At 46.5% G+C, this 19,435-nt stretch overlaps 1 protein-coding gene across 1 annotated transcript; it reads right to left on the bottom strand.

Annotated features, from left to right (window-relative positions):
* Positions 1-7,096: 7,096 nt before the first annotated feature.
* Fgf16 (fibroblast growth factor 16) lies at positions 7,097-16,775 on the bottom strand. The gene is made up of 3 exons (XM_052171373.1): positions 16,477-16,775; positions 8,828-8,931; positions 7,097-7,483 (listed from the first exon to the last, which is right to left on the bottom strand). Exons 1-3 carry the CDS (start codon positions 16,748-16,750, stop codon positions 7,238-7,240), a joined length of 624 nt encoding a protein of 207 aa, XP_052027333.1. The 5' UTR covers positions 16,751-16,775; the 3' UTR covers positions 7,097-7,237.
* Positions 16,776-19,435: the final 2,660 nt, after the last annotated feature.

Below are 19,435 nucleotides of genomic sequence, written 5' to 3'. Positions count from 1 at the left end.
GGTGGTTCTCGTCCTCTGTGAAATGTGAGGGAGGCTCGCCGCAGAGACCAGAGTTCCGATCCAGACCAGGCTGCAGCTGAGCTCAAGACAAATGGGGCTGAACTAAGGCTGTGTTCATTCCCCATTCTCATGATAAGAATCACTTGGGGATTTGTTAACCATCCAGATCACTGATTCTCTAAGTACTATCTAAGGAGTCCTGGGGGTGAGTGAGGGCCTCTCTTTTCCTGTCACATAGCTCTGAAACTAGCTGGATTTTTCCTCTATATTTCAGCCAAAAGAACAGATAGTAAGAGATTGAATTTGGGGGCAGATACGAACATCTATCCAATTGTTCCATTGTAATTTTTTTCAGTTAAAAAATGATGGAAAATAGGGGCTCTGTAAACTGTTGTAATGCTGTGAGTTTTGGTTAAAGTGGGAACTATTTGCTGCTGAGACCATTGCAGGACTGAGACTTGGCAGGAGGAAAGGGTGCACGTTCATGGGTGCCTCAGTTTCTGCACCTGGCATGGCTCAGTTCTCTCTAAAGATTATGTCGCACGTGGAACATTCTATCAAATGTCCAATGAGAAAAGATTTTTTAAATTAAAGACTTCTTGGGCAATTTCACATAGACATAATACATTCTGGTTCCTCTCACCTCCTATCATCTTTTATCTCCATCCCACCTGTCAAACCCTCTTCTTTTCCAGTGGTCACTCCTTTCTGTTCTGTTTAGTGGCCCACAGAGTCTAACCTGGGACATCTAAAGCAATCATCAAAATGTTAAAAAATTAAACATTGAAATATCTGTTGCGGGCCCAAGGAGGCAGCTGGCCTAGTGTGTTAAAGTGAATGTTCAGCAAGCCTAATGCCTTGAGTTCAGTCTCTAGAACTATTGTAAAAAGCCGATCTTGGTGGTGTGGTTTTGTAATTCCGGTACTTCAGGGGTGAAATGGGAGGCAGAAATAGAATTAGCTGGGAGCTAGCTAGCCTGGAACACACAATGCAATAGGAACAAGGGAAACTGCCTCAAAACAAGATGGAGGGAGAGAAATGACTCCTGAAAAGTAGCCCTATGCTACCTGTGTGTCTTCCCCAAAATGAATATATATATATATATATTTATTAAATGTATAATAAAATATACATACATGCATACATGTATCACATATAAAAAACCCCCACACGTCCTCATAAAGACAGACACCAAAGAGTAGAAAATGTAGAATGCTATTACTCTCAATTGAATTGTTGAAAATATAGTCATTTTATTAAATGTTACTTATATTAATGAGTATCATTTTATCATTTTATAGAAATTACAGGCATGTACCACCACTCACACTTTTCCAAGTTATTTTTGAGGGTGCAAGGGTTTCTGAGAACAAAAATTTGAGAACTATTGACAGAGACAAATGATCATTTTGGTTGCAAATTGTAATTTAGATGACTTCTTTACCTTTTGGCTAAGAGCAAATGTCAACATTTTGACGTCCTTCTTGGGGCCCTGGGCTGTTTTTAGACAATTGTACTTACAGAGGATGTTTGGTACATGGTGAACCAGCGTAAAGGTGTTCAAATGCTAAGAGTGTTTATGGTCACCAGATGGAAATAAAACTAGAGGAACCAGGACTCTCAGGCAGAAAATAGCTGGTCCCCTAGAGCTATTGTGTGGGTAGTGAGTGTTGATGAGCGGAACATCATAGCTGTGTCTAATAGTGCTGGCAAAAAGAACAGAAACAGAAAGTAGGTACTGTAAGCAACCTGGGGCTCAGATGGGGCTTTTAAAGTCGCCTTGTACTATTTACATGTGGCTGCCATTCAGGTTGTCCGCTGAGAGGCCTTGGCCTGGGTTATGTGGGGGGAAGAGTTCAGGCACCTCTGGGATCTGAACATAATAGCCAAAGGGGGAAAGCTAAGGAAACCTATAGTGTAGATCTTGGTGGCATGGTGGGCTTTAGGCTGGTGGGACAGGAAAATGGAAGGGCACAATGCTTTCCCGTGGATCAGCTCTACTGCTTTCTTCTCTGGGTCACATTCTCGTTCCCTCCCTCTATGATGCACTGGACTCCTAGTATCTTCCTAGTGGTAGGTGTTCAGCCCCTCCTTTCTGCTTTCCTTTTCCCTGCTTCCCTGGTTCTCTTGGATGGATCTGAGCTAATGAAGAGGAGGGATTTAGAAGAGGAGGAAGGCAGTCCTCAAGGGTCAACCTGTCAAGGCTTGCCCTCCAGATTACTTGGACTGAGCCCGCATGACCCCTGGCCCAAGTGCAAGTCCTGAGCCTGGTGTGTTTGTTACTGTGCTCCCAGGGATTTGGTGGTTCACACTGCAGAGACTTGGAGGTAAGAGCCAGGTCGTTTCTTATGTTCTTTGACTAAGTTCCTTTGGGAAGCCATGTGGCTCCAATGAACTACTTGTGTCTTGGCATAGTGCTTCAGTACCTTGTTTTTTGAGCATGAACAGTCCTCATAGCTTGAATGCCTCTGCCAGCATTTCTGTTAAACTTTAATCTCAATCTGAGGTGTTAAGATTTGTTCAAGACTCACCAGTTACATTGGTGGTTACTTGTCATCCCAGTACTCTGGGGACTGAGGCAGGAGGATTTAGAGTTTGAGGTCATCCTGAGCTATACAGCAAGGGTCTTTCAAACTTAACAAATGGAAGTTGGAAACTAGATCTGACTGGTATCTGGTGGAGGGGGGTGGAAAGTATGGTAATGGTGGTGGTGTCTTGGAGGTGATTAAGGCTAAGGAGATATTTAAGGATAAAGCATTAATGCCATATGAAGATGGCTTCTGTCTTGCCCTGTGATGCTCTGTGACACTTAAGACTCTGCCTACAGTTCATGCCAGTGAGGACCTCCAGACATCTAGCTATCTGAATATGAATTCCTTAGCCTTCAGAACCCTGGGCCAAGTAAATGTTCATTGTTTATAAATTAGTCTCTGGTATCCAGTTATTGCAATTGAAAATAGAACAAGAGAAAAAAAGAGAGATGGCAGTTAAGAGCATTGGCTGCTTATAGCTGATCTTTGTTACTTTGTGGGGGATTTTTCCCCACCCTTTATCTCCTGGGTTCTACCCCCATCACTAGATAGGAGAGAAAGAAGGATAGAGCGGAAAAAGAGATATAAAGATCTCTGAATCTAATTTCATTCCTTTTGTTTCTTCTTTGAGCAGGACTACTAAATTGTAACCAATCTCCTTGAATAACTGCCAACCAAGTCTGCCTCTCTGGGTCCTTGCATTTATATACCCTCTGAAAAGTTCCCAGATTCCAAACATCATACAATTGCTGAAACTCTCTGCAGCTAGCAAAACCATGCCTTTGCTAGAGCACCAGGCAAATCATAGTCAGCAGTTGAAGACAATCTGAAGCAGTCCTGTATCCCACACCTGGGATTAAAACAAAAACTCACTCTTACAGTATTTCTGTGTTTTTAAAAGAAACCAAAATACTACAGTTGTTACTATAGCTGCTCTTCCAGAGGACCTGGCTTTGATTCCCAGCTCCCTAATGGTGTCTCACAACCATCTATAACTTCAGCTCCACGTAATTCCACACACTTGACCTCCTACACATACATGCAGGCAAAACATCCATATGAAAAATTTAAAAATAATTAAAAGTTCAGAGAAAAAAATCAGAGCAAGACATTAAGGTCAATGGAAGTAGGGGACAATGAAACAAGTAGGGGACAATGAAACAAGAGGAGCTGGCCTTGTCCTCTATGCCTTATAACTTCTTGTCCTTCAGAGGACCAACTATAAGTATTTGGGGCTAAGCAAGTGATCATCTAAAGATTTTGTTAGCATTTTCACACAGCATGGTAGTGGCCACCAGTTGTTATGCCAGATGCTTTCTGGCTGTAGAAACTAAGATGGCCATCTCTTGATCTTGAAGGATGCTTCTAGGACCATATATATGTACATATATATGTGTATATATATATATATATATATATATATATATATATATATATATATATATATAAATACACACATATCTAGCTATCTCTCTGTCTGTCTCTCTCTCTCTCTCTCTCTCTCTGTGTGTTCACATATTATTTTGGGAGTTCAGGATATATATATATATATATATATATATATATATATATATATATATATATACCCAGGTTGTCTCCTTTGGATCATTGTGAACTTCACAAACCCTAAGTTGGGGATCTCTGATCATCCCTCTTTTCCTTAGCACATACAGCAATTGGGCAGCACTTTTAGGTCTTATGTATTCTTTCTAGGACCACTGTTGGTGTTCAGGAGAATTCTGGAAGCCTGGTAAGTTAATAACCACATCCTACCATTTGTCTAATATTTACCTTGTGAATACTAAATGACACAATATTCTTGTCAGGTGGTTGTCTAGACTCTGTTTAAACACTTATAGCAACAGGGAACTCATTTTTTTCTCTTGGTACACTGAAGTTTGTCTTAATCATATTCAGGTATACTTCAAACTTGACATATCACTCTAGATTATTCTGTTATATAATACCTAAGTACTCCCTCATCCAGGATTTGTAGTGTTTGTATGCATATATACAGAGACATGTATACATGATAAAGGAAAAATGTATGGCTCTGTCTATTCACCCAATCATTCATTCTTTCTTTCAACCAATTAGCATTTATTCAAGACTTCCCAAGTGCCTGTCTTGCTCCAGAAATATTCTAACCATGGGGAAGGGATGCAAAGATGACTAAAATGTGGTCTTTGTACATAGGTACATCCAGGGCTGGATCTGCAGAGCTTACTTTTCTAGAATTCTCTTTAGGTTGATACAGCATAACCCACTATTTTAGCACTTTGGTAATATACTGTCAGTCTGCTGTTGATTGGCATAGTGGTACTAGCTCATGCATCTCATTTCCAGAATTTATCCCTCATTTTGAAAATGAGAATAGTTGGGATTACTAGTCTATGTCTACATGCAACATTGATTGCTACCCTGAGTTCATCAGCAAGAGCAAGTCCCCTGCTGTGGCATTCTTCTAGTCTTGTCTCCTTTCTGTCTTTCTGTACAGAGGGAAGAAGGACTGACTGGCATTTACAGTCTTTCCCTGTATTGCTGCTGGGCATTTTTTCTTGCACATCCTGCTGTGCAATAATGGTGCCCCTGGTGTCCATCTTAGGCCTTTTCCCAATCAGCACGCTAGCCAATGACCACATGTCATGCAATAACTTAATTTTGTTCGTTAGTTTTTGTCTTTACTTATTTCTTTCAGCACTATGAACTGAACTGTGCATGGAAAGCAAGTGCTTTTCTCTGGAGGCATATTCCCAGTCCCCCACTTATCTCTCACTCACTGCAGCCTTATTTGGTATTTCAGCTAAGTATCCCCATAAGTGTGACTTCTTTTTTGGGTATTTAAATTGAGGTGAGTTTTAATAGTTCTTTTAGTTTTGCTTTTTTTGTATGTTGGAGGGATGGAATCTAGGGCCTGTCCCATGCTAAGAAGCACTTCACCACTGGTCTGTATCTATACCACTGGGTTTGCTTTGCATGTGAACTGGTATCTGTCTAACTTACAGGTACAATTAGTGGATGTGTGCATGATGGGCAGGATGAGGAAGAACTATCCTAGATTCCAAACCTTTGTTGGTGTGCTCAACAAGACTTTTATGGCTTTGATTCCAACCTCCTGCATCCCGACTTCTGAAAATACCAGTCAAGAGTTGATGGATTTGAAGCCAAGATACTCTAGGGCTGATCACATAGAGAGAGAGCTCTGACGTATGAAACTAATCCTTCATTCTCTGGACTAACACTTGCCCACCAATTCATTTATGAACCATTTGGCTGCAAAAAAAAAACATTAACAAAAATCTATCATGATGTGCTTAAGGATCTTATGTACCATGTGATGTGCTTAGGGATTCTCTGGAAAGCTTGGTACCATGCAAAGTGCCTGGCCCTGAACTACATTTCTGCTGAGTTCTATCCTTGAGCAGTTTCCAGATGCTGCTGCTAAGGGAATGTGATAGCAGTTTCCCAGAATCCTCTAGGAGAAGCCCTGGTAAAAGATGCTGGGAATGGTGACAGCCAGTAGGATGATGTCTTTTAGAAGGGAAGTTGGATTGGCTCAAAAACTCCTCTCTGTGCTGACCACTATTTTAATTCGCTTCATCGTCATATCTGAAATATGGGTCCATGGATTAGGTCTCTCCTCTTAGAGCTGTGGGCCCTCATGTCCCCAAGGAAGGTTCCTCTATGCCCAATCCTAAAGGTTTACAAATGGGAGCTTCCATCAGAGCTGTTAGTTGAGGTCTTCCTAAAGCTCCCTTAAGTCATGGGACCAGAAAAGAGCACTAGGTCTTGAAGGAGGCTCCTGGATAATGCTACAATGGATGATGGAGTCACACAGCTCAAGCTGCATCAGCCTGTCACTGGGGATTTTATTAACCTGGAGATAAAAATGCTGGCCAGCCTCTTCATTCTACTGAATGTACGAAGCAATAGAATTAGACACTGGTTTTATAATATAAAGACAATTTTATTGCCAAATAAAAGCCTTTAATAACTCATTTTTCCTGTTTCAGTAGGACCTTATTCTTTCTGAAGAAAATCCAGTCATAGCATCTCTCATTAAAAATAAAATTATTTTGAAATAAATAAATATATAAAATAAATAGCATATACATTTCATAAATAGTTTGTCCTTATGCACAGTATCCATGCTTACATTTTAATATCATTTCCTTACAACCTACCCCATATCTCCCACTTCCGGTGGCAGGAAAACTGCATGTCAGGACGAATGAGAGATCTGCAGAGCCAGGGTAGGGATGGCTTGCAGCAGGGTTGGAACCCCTAGGATTTTCCAAATGACACTTTCCCAAAGCTCTTTAGGTAGCATCTGTGGCAGATTCCTTGGTCTTTCATTTGTACCCCCACCTTAAGGTATCTGGGTAGATTGTGAGGCAAGACAGCCTTGGGCCTTAGTGGGGGGCCCTTATTCTTTGTCATGCCACATCATGGGAAAGAACGTGAGTAAAACAAAAAGTATATACAAGATTCCCTCGGAACCACCCCTCCCCCCTCATCCCTCCCCAAAATAACCCAACCTTGATATACACTTTGAACAAGGGGACAGCTGGGTCATGTTGAACAGTAAGTGCTTCTCTGTTATCTAATTGATAGGAAGGAAGGATTGAAAAGCTATGAGTATAGTGTTTGCAGAGCCAACCATGGTCACAGAGTGCATGGGTCACAGAGGTGGCACCAGAGGTCCATTACCTATAGCGGAAGAGATCTCTGGACATGGAGGGCAACTTAGAAGGATCTACTGGCCTTGGTAAAAAGTGAGTGAATTTCTGGTGTCGTTTAGTCCTGTATCCCTCCCGGGGTGAGCCGTCTTTATTCAGGGCCACATAATACTGTCTCTCCGAGTCCGAGTGTTTGTACAAGGTGGAGGCATAGGTGTTGTACCAGTTTTCTTCAAACTGTTCCCGGAAAACACATTCACGGGTGAGTTTCTTCTGTGAGGGTGAGAAAATAAAGCAGAGCCCATTACATGACTATTCCTCCCATCCCAGCTTGCTGGTGGAGAGACCCTGAAATAGCAACAGCACATTAGATTAGAAAATTTCAGTCCTGTCTCCCCATGTGACCAAGGTGTCTTTTTATCCAAGCAGCACAAAACCCTCCCAGTTGTATCTTCATCCTCCTTCAGGAGTCAAACAAAATAAATATTTTGGGTGTGATCTTTGCCGAAGCAAGGAGATTTGGAGGAACTGGCCTTGACTGGCTCTTCAAACCCCAGAATTTCCACTATGGCCTTCCAATGCCCCTCTGGCACCCACGGAGCTCAATTCTTACTTAGGGCTAATAATGTTCAAATGCATTGAGATTACAGTTACCCACATCAACTGGCAGGCAAAGGCCATGGGTCTATATAAAGCTGCATGGGAGGTGAGCTGTGATCTCTCCTAATGAGAGGCCTGTCAGTTGGAAAGCTCAGAAAAGATCTGCTTGAAAAGCTCCTCCAATCTGGCTACTTCCAGCTGGCAGCTCCTGGGTCTTCTGCTTCTGGGCCTTCTCATAGTTGATCAGGCCGCCATACTGTTTGCTGGGGTGCCCGATACTGAGTGCTGGGGACAGGCCTATCTCCCAGGTGTCAGGGAAAAATGTGTTCTGATTTCATGGCAGTATAGTCAGCCAGAAAGCATGCTACAGGATTCAAAAGTCCAAGCCAGAATGCTGGGATCTCCTGAAAGGGTTAAGGCCAGAGAAGTTATGCCCCAGTACCGGGCTAGCTTCCAGAACACAGAAAATGTATTTCAGCCAACCCATTCCTTGCTAGGGGTTGGGGCTGTCACTAGTCCCTGGAACCCTCATTCTTCATTCGTTGGTGTTATTTGGCCTTTGGGGCTCAGCTGGAACAATCTGGAAACCAGGGGCTGGGTTAACTTCAGAATACTTACTGGAAGGCTCTTTCACTATATGTTATTTTATGCCTACTCATCAGCTACTGTGTACGGGTACCCATTACAACTAAGATGTGCTCTTTAGATGACTTAATGCCCCAAACCTGAGAGCATCTACTGACAAGCCAGCATGGCTTCTTCTTATCACAGCACTAGCAGGCCCTCTAATGGAAAATGTGAAAGCAAACGTAACCTAGACAACCTTGTTTGGATGGAGGGCTGAACAAGTGAAGCAGTATAATGGAGCAAGGCCCTGAACAGCCAGGAAGAAGAAGACTCCAATCCTTTACAGTATAAAGGGGCTCTCAAGTGCTTGATAAACAATTTATCCTTTGCCTTGGGCTGTCGAAACATTGGTGGTCAAAGCCTCTGATAAATAGAAAAGCTGGAACTTACCGATCCATAGAGCTCTCCTCGCTCATTCATTCCTAGGTACAGGCCAGAGTCCACTCCCCGGATGCTGACCAGCCCCACAGCCAAGCTGATAAATTCCAGAATTCCTGAGACAAAAAGTAGAACAGCATTCTGTTACTAACATGGAGAGAGGGGCTTGAGCTGTTCAGGTGACAGACATGAGATACCAGTTATTTACCCCCAACTCCAGGCAGCCCTGGGCATCCAGAGACAGCCATCTGATGAACCCATCTTCTGCAGAAATGACAACCTCAGAGAAAGTGCTCAGTCTCTCTAGGCCTCAATTTTTCCATGTGTAAAACTGAAGAAACAGCCCCTTCTTCCACTTAATACTCTTAGATGTGTGAGGTTTTTTTGCTTTCTTTTGGGGTGCTTGTATGGGAACTTGGGGGCCCTGAGCATGCTAGGAAAGAGCTCTACCACTAGGCTATACCACCAAGCCTCTTAGGCATGCGAGGGCGGAGAAACCATAGGAAGGTTTTCTACTAAATGGTCCTTAATTACAGCATCAGTGGAGTGCAAGACTACATGTTTCAAAGAAATGGCAAAGCAGTGTTCACAAAGCCAAGTCATCCTGTCCCTCCCTGGCACCCACCTGCATTCCCTAGCTGTCCTCTAGGCTGAGCATGGCTTTCAACTTCTCAGCTCTCATGTCCTCAAAAGCCACATGAGGCTGTCAACTGCCTGTAGCTGACTCTAACGAATGCCACACAGACTTCGCTCTGTTCCTTCACCCTGTTTATGGCAGGAGGGAAAGGTTGGCCTGAAAAATGTTCTCAGCTTGCACAGCCCCAAACTGACAAGTCTGTCGCTCTCCCCCTTTCTCTTGAGAATTTAAAGTTGAGCCACGGCTGAGTTGGCAGGTAGCATTGGATTCCATACTGATTTGAGATGTTGCAACTTGAAGGGGAAAGGGAAGAAATTAGAAATGTCCTTTTAACTGACAAGGTTAGAGGTGAAGATTTGAAAATGTTTCCATTTACCCCATGAGGGAAAAAAATCAATTATAAAGAGGGTAAAGGGACAGGGAAACTAAATCATGGTAGTACTGAAGACTTCATGATTTTGAAAATAGCACATCTATTATCTAGAGAGATGTTAACAGTCAATTAGATTCTTCTTTAAGATTCCTTCCTTTAACCATGTTTTCAGCAGAGATGGAAAACTTGCTACAACTGTCTGGAAGCATACACTGAGCTGACACACCTAGTTATCTTTCATGCCAAAACTGCAGTTATTAAGGGTAATATTTTGAATATTCTACATAGGAGGTAGAGCTGATCCCACAAAGATAAGGAATTTGAGGCTGTACAGTGCCTCAGAGGGTAGTAGAGGTACTCGGCACGGTGCCTGATGGTTTGAGTTTGATTCCTGGGACCCACATGGTGGAAGGGTAGAAATGACTCCTTTATATGTGTGTCATGGTGCATGTGTTGTATGAAATCTCTCACTCCTCTCTCTGTCTTTGCCTCTTTCTCTCTTTCACACACACACACACAAACACATACACACACACACACACACACAAACACACTCACTTTCACACACAAATATGTAAATGTAATAAAGATTTTTTTAAATGGGGGTGGTTCTTTGGCAATCTGTCACCCAAGTACTGAAGTCAAAACTTACGAGCACTTCATTCTGCAATCAGGTTGAAAACTCCTATGGGAAGTTTTCTATGAAGCTCAATGGCTGGCAGGCAGTGGTCATGATAGCAGCTTTGGGCTATGTGTTTGGATGGCTGACTCGGATCTGTCTGAAGGGTCTATAGTTCTGCCACTAGTCTACAAGACATTTGAGAGTTCGTCTTTTCTTTTTTACATCCAGATCCTCTGAGTCTTATCTTTATTTTGATTGCTAGTAACTTTTAAAAAGTTTATTATTGTTATTGATGTGTGTACCATACATGGCATATATGCAGAGATCAGAGGACAATGCTGGTGAATCACTTCTCTCTCTTTATCATGGCGTCTAGGGACCGACCTCTAGTTCTCAGGCATGTGTAGCAAGTGCTTTGACTTCTGGGGCATCTAGCTCACCAGGCTAGAAGCTCTTCTACTACAATGTATATGGTTTCAGGAAGATAATACCATATGATGGTAAGGAAGAAAGGGCAGACAGTGGTGATGGGGCTATTTAACCACTGACTTGAACACAAATCTTCAATTGTCTGAAGGAGGTTCTGCCCTAATAAACACGTCAATCAACAACTCATAAGAGGACACAGGAACCCAGCTTCCCTTAGCTCCAGAAGACACCTAGCTGAGAGGTTAGTAATCTAGCTCCATAGAGGTTTCAGAGGGCTGGGAAATGGGCTGCTTCTAACTGAATAAGCGAATGAGCGTAATTATAGACAATAGAAAGTATTGCACCTTGGTGTCCCAAACCAGCTTCACAAGATGTTCGTGTTTGTGTTTTTGTTGAGTGAAGGTGAGCCTCACAAGCACTCAGCTAAGTTGAGGGCTTTTCCATCATCCATCTCTCTCTTTATAGCTCTGTTTCCTACCCCTCATGAGCCCCCACTGAACTCAGGCTCTTGAACATGCTAGGTAAGTTATCTACCACTACATTATGTTCTACTCTAACCCCTGTGTATTTTCTTGAGAGTGTGTGCCCTTTTGTATTTCAGTGTCCTTTAAAAAATTTGGTTTTGGTGCTCGAGAGTGAACCCAGTAACTAGAGTATTCTGTGTGTATTTTAATTATATGTAAGTCTGCCTGTCTCTACAATGGGGAAATGTGGCCTGGTGAAACTTAAATAGCAATGGCTTCAGGGATTTCACTGAGCAGTTAGGTCATTATGAAGGTGATTAGCCGGATTATTGAAAAGCTAATGTAGGGTTGACAAGTGGCTCAGCAGGTAAAAGCACCTGCTTTCAAGCCTGCCCACTTGAATTCAAGAAGGCAAGAACTTCCCCATGCTGCCCTTTTAACCTTTACACATGTGTCACTGTGGGCGCTAGATATGCCTTGTCCAATACCCCTCATTTCTCTCTCTCTCTCTCTCTCTCTCTCTCTCTCTCTCTCTCCACATCCCCTCATTCTCCATTTCTCTTTCCCAACACTCCCCCCCCCCCACATACACACTAAAGAAATAAAATGTAAATAATTTTTAAAGTGTAAGTTAGGACTGGCAAGATGGCTCAGTGGATAAGGTCTGCCTAGTCTCCAATCTGAGTTTGATTCCTTGGGATTCACAGGATGGAAGACGAGAACTGACTGCTGCCTCTCCTTCCTCCCCAACCTACACAATCAAAAATAACATTTCAAAAAGCTAATATAAAGCAGGTCGACATTGTCTGGATGTAGAGCCATGTATCTGGACTGCTAAAACATGGGAGTCTGAGGCAGGAAGAGAGGTAATTCAAAGCCAGCCTGGGATCCATAGGGAGACTCTGTTTGGAAAAAAAATAAAACTTTCTCTCTCTCTCTCTCTCTCTCTCTCTCTCTCTCTCTCTCTCTCACACACACACACACACACACACACACACAAACACACACACACACAGGTAAATTAACACAGGGTTATAATCCCAAGACTTGGGAGGCTGAAGAGGAGGATCCCAAGTTTGAAGCCATCCTGGGCTACACAGTGAAACAATGCCTTTAAACATTTGTTTTAGAGACAGGATCTTATGGAGTTCAGGCTGGCCTTGGAAATTCAACTCTGTACGCAGCTTCCATCTCCTAGGTGTTGGGGTTACCTTGATGCTTTCTTAAAAATTAAAAATAACTTAAAACCTAGTTGTAAAAGTAGAAAAAAAAAGTGGAGCTAGGCTGTAGTCAGAGATCTAGTTACTAACATAAGACAAGGAACTGGCCTACCACTCTGCCGGGTCCTGGCAGGATCATGCTGGGCTTGGTTCTGTGTCTGGCTCTACTGTGTCTAGAGAGGGCTGTGGAAAAACAGAAGCATGCTCGAAGTAGCATGTCTGTCTGGCAAGGAGATCCCACACCATGCCTCGATTCTGTTCCGGGTGCTAAACTCAGATGGACACTAATTCCTGTTCCTAAAGTTCTTTGCTTTTCCAGGTCAGGTTACCTCTGAGCCTCTAATCACAGCGGGTCCCCCTTTCCCCTAAGTAGCCCGTATCTCTGACTACTCTGAGCTCATTAAGTAGCAGAGGGCAGCCTGTGATCTCACTTCGAGAGACCTGGTATGAGAACAAAATCCTGAAACCCAAGAGGTGTGGCCATTTGAGTCACCACATTTTTTTTTCTCCAATTCTCTGTGAACCCTGATGCCAAAGGACAGATCATACAGGATGTCGCTTGGGTTGTGTCCAGTAACAGGGGTCTCCAACAGCTGGAATCATCTCTGCCCAGCTGTCTTTGGGCATCATTTGCCTTTGCCAACTTTCCTATTAGTTGGATTCAGACTGTGGGAACCCGGTGGCACGTGATGATGGAACAGATATTTCTAACCCTTCTGCTGAATCCTGGCCAGCGTGAGAGCAGAGAGAAAACAAGCCATTTTCATATTTTCCCAGCTACAGCTGGACAGGGGTGTTAACAGAAAAGCGTTGAGGCAAAGGATTAAGTAGACAAAGTTTGTCATCAGTTCTCTCAGCCCTTCGAGGCCCAGGACCTCCATCTCCTCTGCCTCATCTTGACCTGCCCACCTCATGCTCTGGCATTTTCTTGACAGTTTGCAGACTCTTCTCTTCTTACACCTCTCTCCCCAGGGCCTCAATCAAAACGGATCGGTCCTGGGCTCCACTGTTTCAGAACCTAGCTAGATGACTGGCTAATGTGTCATTTAATCTGCTTCCCTCAGCCATCCTGTCAGACCTTCGGGGCCAAGACAGTGCTGCCCTGGCCCTTTGCCAAATAAGAACCAGATCGCTCCAAACCCAAAGCAGCTGCGGCAGCCTGTGCCATCCCACCTGGCAGGAGGCCTCTCCTCCAGCCTAGCTCCCAAGCCCTTGCTCTGTCAGTCCACAGGTGCCCCTCAGGAATGTCAGGCTCCCTGTGAACCACATGGAAATGCCACTAGCCAGGCGGGGACTGAACCGCTCCTGGCTACCGAGTGCAGATGGAGAGCAGGGAGCATGTGCAGTGCCAACAGGTTATTATTTGGAGTCCGGGCTGCACTTGGGTTGACTTGTTTAGAACACATGGATTCCAGGGTAATCCTTGCCCCCCCCCCCTGCTCTCCAATTACAACAAATAGCTATTTACTTTACATGGTCCTCGGAGACTACCCCCCCTCCCCAAGCAGAGATCTATAATATTTTATATCTTAAGTCTGGCCTACTTTACCCTGCTGGAATGCTGACTGCTAAAGCACTTATGGAATGTTAAAGTTTCGATTTATTGAATACTCTGGCTGATTAACTCAAATGTGGAGGGCGGAGAGTGTGAGCAAACTCAAAACACCACCTCGGCCCGTGCCAAAAAACTAAACTGAGCAAGAGTGTGTTTGCAAGTTGGCAGGGGAGGTTATGAAGAGACAGCTTTGATCGGTTATCATTTCCTTTACAGGAAATGCACAGAACTGCCAAGAAATCAGGGAAGGAGGAAAGGGGAAAGGGGATGTGGAGGGGGTCTCAGGCAGCTTGTTTTTTTCTAAAAGGCCAAACCCAAACTGAAGGAAGCCAGTTAAGCGGCAGTGCAAACACCCTGGCCGGCTTGACTTCCTTTGGTTTCTCCTTAAACTTAACACCCTTAGCAGATCTGGGAGATGAAAAGAAATCAAGATGTGTCTTTAGGGAGGCAATTAAAGACCACTTATCCCAAGAGCCTATTACTGATTTATGTTGACCTTGTAGATTATTGGGCTCAGCTCAGGCGCAGAGGCAGACACACGCTTGTAGCAGCTGGGGGCAGTGCACGAGTTTACCAATTTCATCGCCCCCACCCCACATTTCACTATCATTTTGTGATTTTACTTTTTATACACATCCATATAAACGCACACATACACATACGGGTCTTTTATACACGGATGTGGCCTATCTTCAGGCCATTTCTGGGAGCCTCTGAGTTGAGGGTGGGAGTCCCAGTCCTTACAAAGAGGAACAAAAGGGGACTGCAAAATCGCATGTGATGGAAGGGAAAGACCAAGTGAACACCCTTCTCCTCCCACCCCACCTCGTCACCCTTTTGAGGACCTGCTGCAAGTTTATACAGACACCTGCAAGCCGCCATTCCCCCTCCCAGCCTACTGCGCTCCAGCTCTGTTTGAGTGCATTTTTCCAAGATGACATAGACCTCATTAGGGTTCCTGCCTGCTCCCAGCAAGGAAGGCCAACTCGGTCCTCGGTCCTCCTCGATGTTTGCTAGGCTTGGCCTTAAGCTTGCCCCTCCTCCGCCCCCATTTTCTTTCATTCTTTTTTTCCTTTTCTTTTTTCTTTTCTCCTTTCCTTTCCTTTTCTTTCCTTTCCTTTTCTCTTTTCTTCTCTCTCTCTCTCCCTCCCTCCCTCTCTCCCTTCCTCCCTCCTTCCCTTCCTTCCGTTCCTTCTTTCTTTTTACCGAGTACTCCAGACGCAGCACTAGAAAAGCAAAAGCATGCGGAATGGCAAGATGGAAAGGATAGGGAGAAATGAACCTGTCCTTGCTTGAGGGTTGCAGAGCTTCGGACTGCCTTGGTGGTGGTGGTGGTGGTGGGGGGGGGGGTAGAAAGTACCCTTCTTACTTTACAAGGACCTTGGGAGGAAGCCGAGGACATTGAGGTGGAGAAAGGCTACCTGTCACACCACCTGTTTGATGGCTTAATAATGAATAGGAAATTGAAAATAAAATTAAAAAAAAAAACCCGGCAAATTACTGAAGAGGTAACACATTTGTTTAGAAGCCTAAAGATTTCCGACCCAGATCAAGGTTTATATTAATCGTGTAATTAGTTCTGTATGGTGATACAGGCAGCTGGGTGCTCTGAACAATCTGTATAGTTGCAGGCTGGCAGAGGCAATCCTGCCTGGAGATTAGACATTTCCTGTCCTGTTTCGGGGGATTGGCAGTGGGTTCGGGGCAGTTTCCTCACGTGGGCAAAGAGTAAATCCTGGGCAAAAGATACCCAAGACTTGTTCGTAAGCAATGGGCACCGCGAGGTTTTCCTGGAGTCTCAGCTACCAGGCTCATGCTGTGCTGCCTGGATTGGCTTCTACCCTGGGCAGAGCCACCCGGAGGATGACCAGTGCCATGACCAAATAAAAGTGTTTCGGGTGCGGGCCGCTGGCCCACTAAGCCCGTGGCCCGTGGAGGCTCCTGCTCAGGGCGATCAGTCGCGAAGTGTCTGCCACCCTCAAGGCTCCAACAGCAGTGGTCCCCTGCCTCCTAGTCAAGGACTCCCGCTCCTCTCCCGACTCCACCTGCTTCCCTCGGAGGCCCGACGTTGAGCTCTCACGGGGAGCCCCTAGCTCCAGGAGGAGGGAGGGTGGAGCGGCTGGAAGAGGCCGCACCGCAAGGCGCCTCCGCCCCCTCTGGGGAGCGGCGCGGGGCGCGGGGGGCCACCGGGTCCCCGCGAGGCTTAGAGCCCTGCCACCGCATCCCGCCCCGACGGGCCCGGACGGCACCCGGTGCGAGAAGGTTGGGGGAACCCTGCGGGACAGCCCCTCGTCGACGGCTCCCCAGTACGCGGTCCGCCCGCCTCCCTCTCCCCCACCACCCCTACGGCCGGCTCCTCACCGAAGCGGCTGTGGTCGTGGCGGGTGCCGTGCACGGTGCCATTAGGGAAGATCTCAAGGTGGAAGCCCGTGCGGCAGTAGAGCTGGCGGCGCCGTAGGATCCCCTTCAGGTGGGCGAAGTCTGTGGGCGAGCCCCGCTGCAGCTTCCCCTCGATCTGGCCCAGGCGCTCGTTCAGGAAACCCGGGGAGTCAGCTAAGGGCACGTTCCCCAGAGAGGAGGAGAAGCCGTGCAGGTCCCAATCCAAGGAGGCAAAGACGCCTCCGACCTCCGCCATGGCGGGGCCGGCGGCGGCGCGGGCCGAGCCGGGGCCCCGGGGCGCGAACTGCCTCTCTTCGCGGCGGGCGCGGGCGAGCCGGCGGGCGGGTCGGCGCTAGCTCGCTTGCTCGCTCGCTCGCTGCTCGGCTCCGCGCTCTGCCCAGCTGCAGCACCACACGTCTGTTCGCGTCCAAAGAACTTCTCAGCGGCGGGGAGCGTGGGGCAGCGCGCTCCTGACCTCGCTCTCAGTTAAAGTGCGGCTTCCCCTCCGCATCCATCTCTCCAGGCGTCTCATAGCTGGCTTCCTGGAGCTATCAGATGCAAATGGCACTTTATATACGTACCCACTCCCCTTCCATTGACATATTGGATATTTAAATACAAGCCACACCTCACTGGCATCCCCTCAGAGATTGGTGTGTGGGTTCTTTCCTTTTTTTCCCCCTTCTCGTATCCATTTGGCTCTTTTTGGGAGAGGGGGGAGCGGGGGGAGCGAGCGAGCGAGCTTCACTCCCTCTTTTATTATGAAAAAAATGGCAGGAAAAAGCTACACATTGCAGTGAGGCATAACTGCTTTTGGCAGGTTTTCTTGAACTGCTGATGAAATAACGGAGCCTAGTACGTGGAGGCCATTGGCGACCACGGCCACGCAGGCCAGTTCCTCGGGGGGGGGGTCTGCCTGTCGGTCTGTTGCAAGGGCCACCCCCACCTCCCACGCATCCTCCGTTGCTCCCCTCTGGAAAGTGCCTGAGACCGGGACTAGGGGAGAGCGCCCTTGCGCTGCTGAGCTCTTCTCTGGCCCAAAAGAGGCTGCGGAAGGGGTGTCTGGCCTGGGACAGGGGCGCTCCGGTTCCTTTGTTCTGCGGTCCCCTAGTCCCACTCCCCACCTGTAGGTCCACAGAGGTCTCGAGGAAGCGAAAACGATTGATTTGGAAGCCAAACGCAGTTGCAGCTGTAAGGACTGGTGGTGGAAGTCCCTGCAGACACCAAAGGGTGGGGGCGCTTAAAGGGTCTGGGAGGAGCGGGAAATCCCAGAGGGAAAGAAGACTTTTAAAAAGGGACCTTGTGGCTTAGGCATAGAGGGGTGGAGGCTAAGACATAGAAAGCGATCTTTTTGAAAAATGATCTCCATGGCTTTCTGGGCGCGCTTTTACAAGGCGCAGGAGAGCAAGATCCGTGAGAGGCCATTGGAAGCCTGGTGGGGGCTCCCCCCCTCGCCCCATACACCTCTTTTCTTGTTGGAAACAGGTGTTTCCTCACTCTGTCCTGTGCCCTGTTCCAAGAAACTCTATCAGGAAGAGCGGCAGTCAGGGGTGGGAACTGGCGGCTGCCAGGAAGAGAGGCTGGGTGGAGAGGACCTGGCGAGCAGGTGCCTGCCTGCCGCAAGCCCCTGCATCTCTGCCCTGCACCTGAACCCCATGGTCCCTCTGGGCCTCTGGCGCTCGCCTCCTTCTTGCTTATTAAATGGCGTTGTTGCTTGCAGTTTTCACACGCAGCAGGCGCTGGCCGCCTTCCCAGGTTCTGGTAGTGACTGAACCCCCAATCCTACCCTTCTGCGCCTTTACTGCGCCTCCTGCTGGAGACCCCGCCGAGCCGCAAGTTCAAATTCAGGTTTACCATAAAATGAGTAAACAAGCCTCCCCACAACTCCAGTGCAATTCGAGGCCCCAGTCTGAGGCTCCCACGTGGACTCTGCGCTCACTTCCTGGACCCGTAGCAATTCTTAGTTTAGAACAACACTGTGGCTTGTTCCTGCTGGGCTTCAGAGGAGACCTCCAGGGCCAAGCACAATGCCTGACACATGTAGACACTCAAAAGTAATATGCTTTCAGCAACAGGCAACATGGATGCAAGTTATCATCCATTTGTAATGGACCCACACATGCAGAAGGTGGAATCTAGGGGGTGAAGAAATGGCTGGGTGGTTAAGAGCACTGGCTGCTCTTCCAAATGGACCCAGGTTCAATTCCCAGCAACCACACGGCAGCTCACAACTGTCTGTAACTCCACTTCCAGGGGATCTGACACCCTCACATCTACATACAACCAGGCAGAACACCAATGCGCATAAATAAAATAAAAAAGGTGGAATCTAGAGCCTGGAGAGCTCAGCGCTGAAAATCGAGTAGTTCTCCTAGAGGACCCACGTTCTGTCCCTACCACCCACATTGGCTCATATATGCCTGCAATTCCTGCACCACGGGATCTGATGTCATCTTCTGGGGTCCACAGGAATCCATATACATGTGTCTGTGTCCACACTCATACACACACACACACACACACACACACACACACACACACACACACACACACGTACACATCACATAATTTTTAAAAATTAAAAAATTTTTTGAAAGGGTGGAGTTCTTATTAGAATATGTATTAATGAAACCACATACTGTCTTGGATTTACTTCTGAGGCATCCCCCCTCCCCCAGCAAGCCTGTTGTGCTGGCACTCACCTGTAATTCCAGCACTTGGGGGATTGGGAGTGTGAGCCCAACCTGAGTTGCACAGCAGGTGAGGGATTGGCCAAGCCAATAAGAAATTGTCCAAACTGAGCGCAGTTCCTCACACTTGTAGTCTCAACACTTTGGAGGTGGGGGCAGGAGGATCAGGGAGTTCAAGATTAGACTGGACTGTATGAGACCCTGTTCCAACAACAAAACAGAGGTTTATGGTGACGCTTGGATTCAGGATC

The sequence above is a fragment of the Apodemus sylvaticus genome, chromosome X (genome assembly GCF_947179515.1).
Source record: "Apodemus sylvaticus chromosome X, mApoSyl1.1, whole genome shotgun sequence".
In the NCBI taxonomy this organism is placed as follows: domain Eukaryota; kingdom Metazoa; phylum Chordata; class Mammalia; order Rodentia; family Muridae; genus Apodemus; species Apodemus sylvaticus.
Note: the sequence above shows the minus strand (reverse complement) of the source record. Positions and strands in the feature narration are given on the sequence as shown.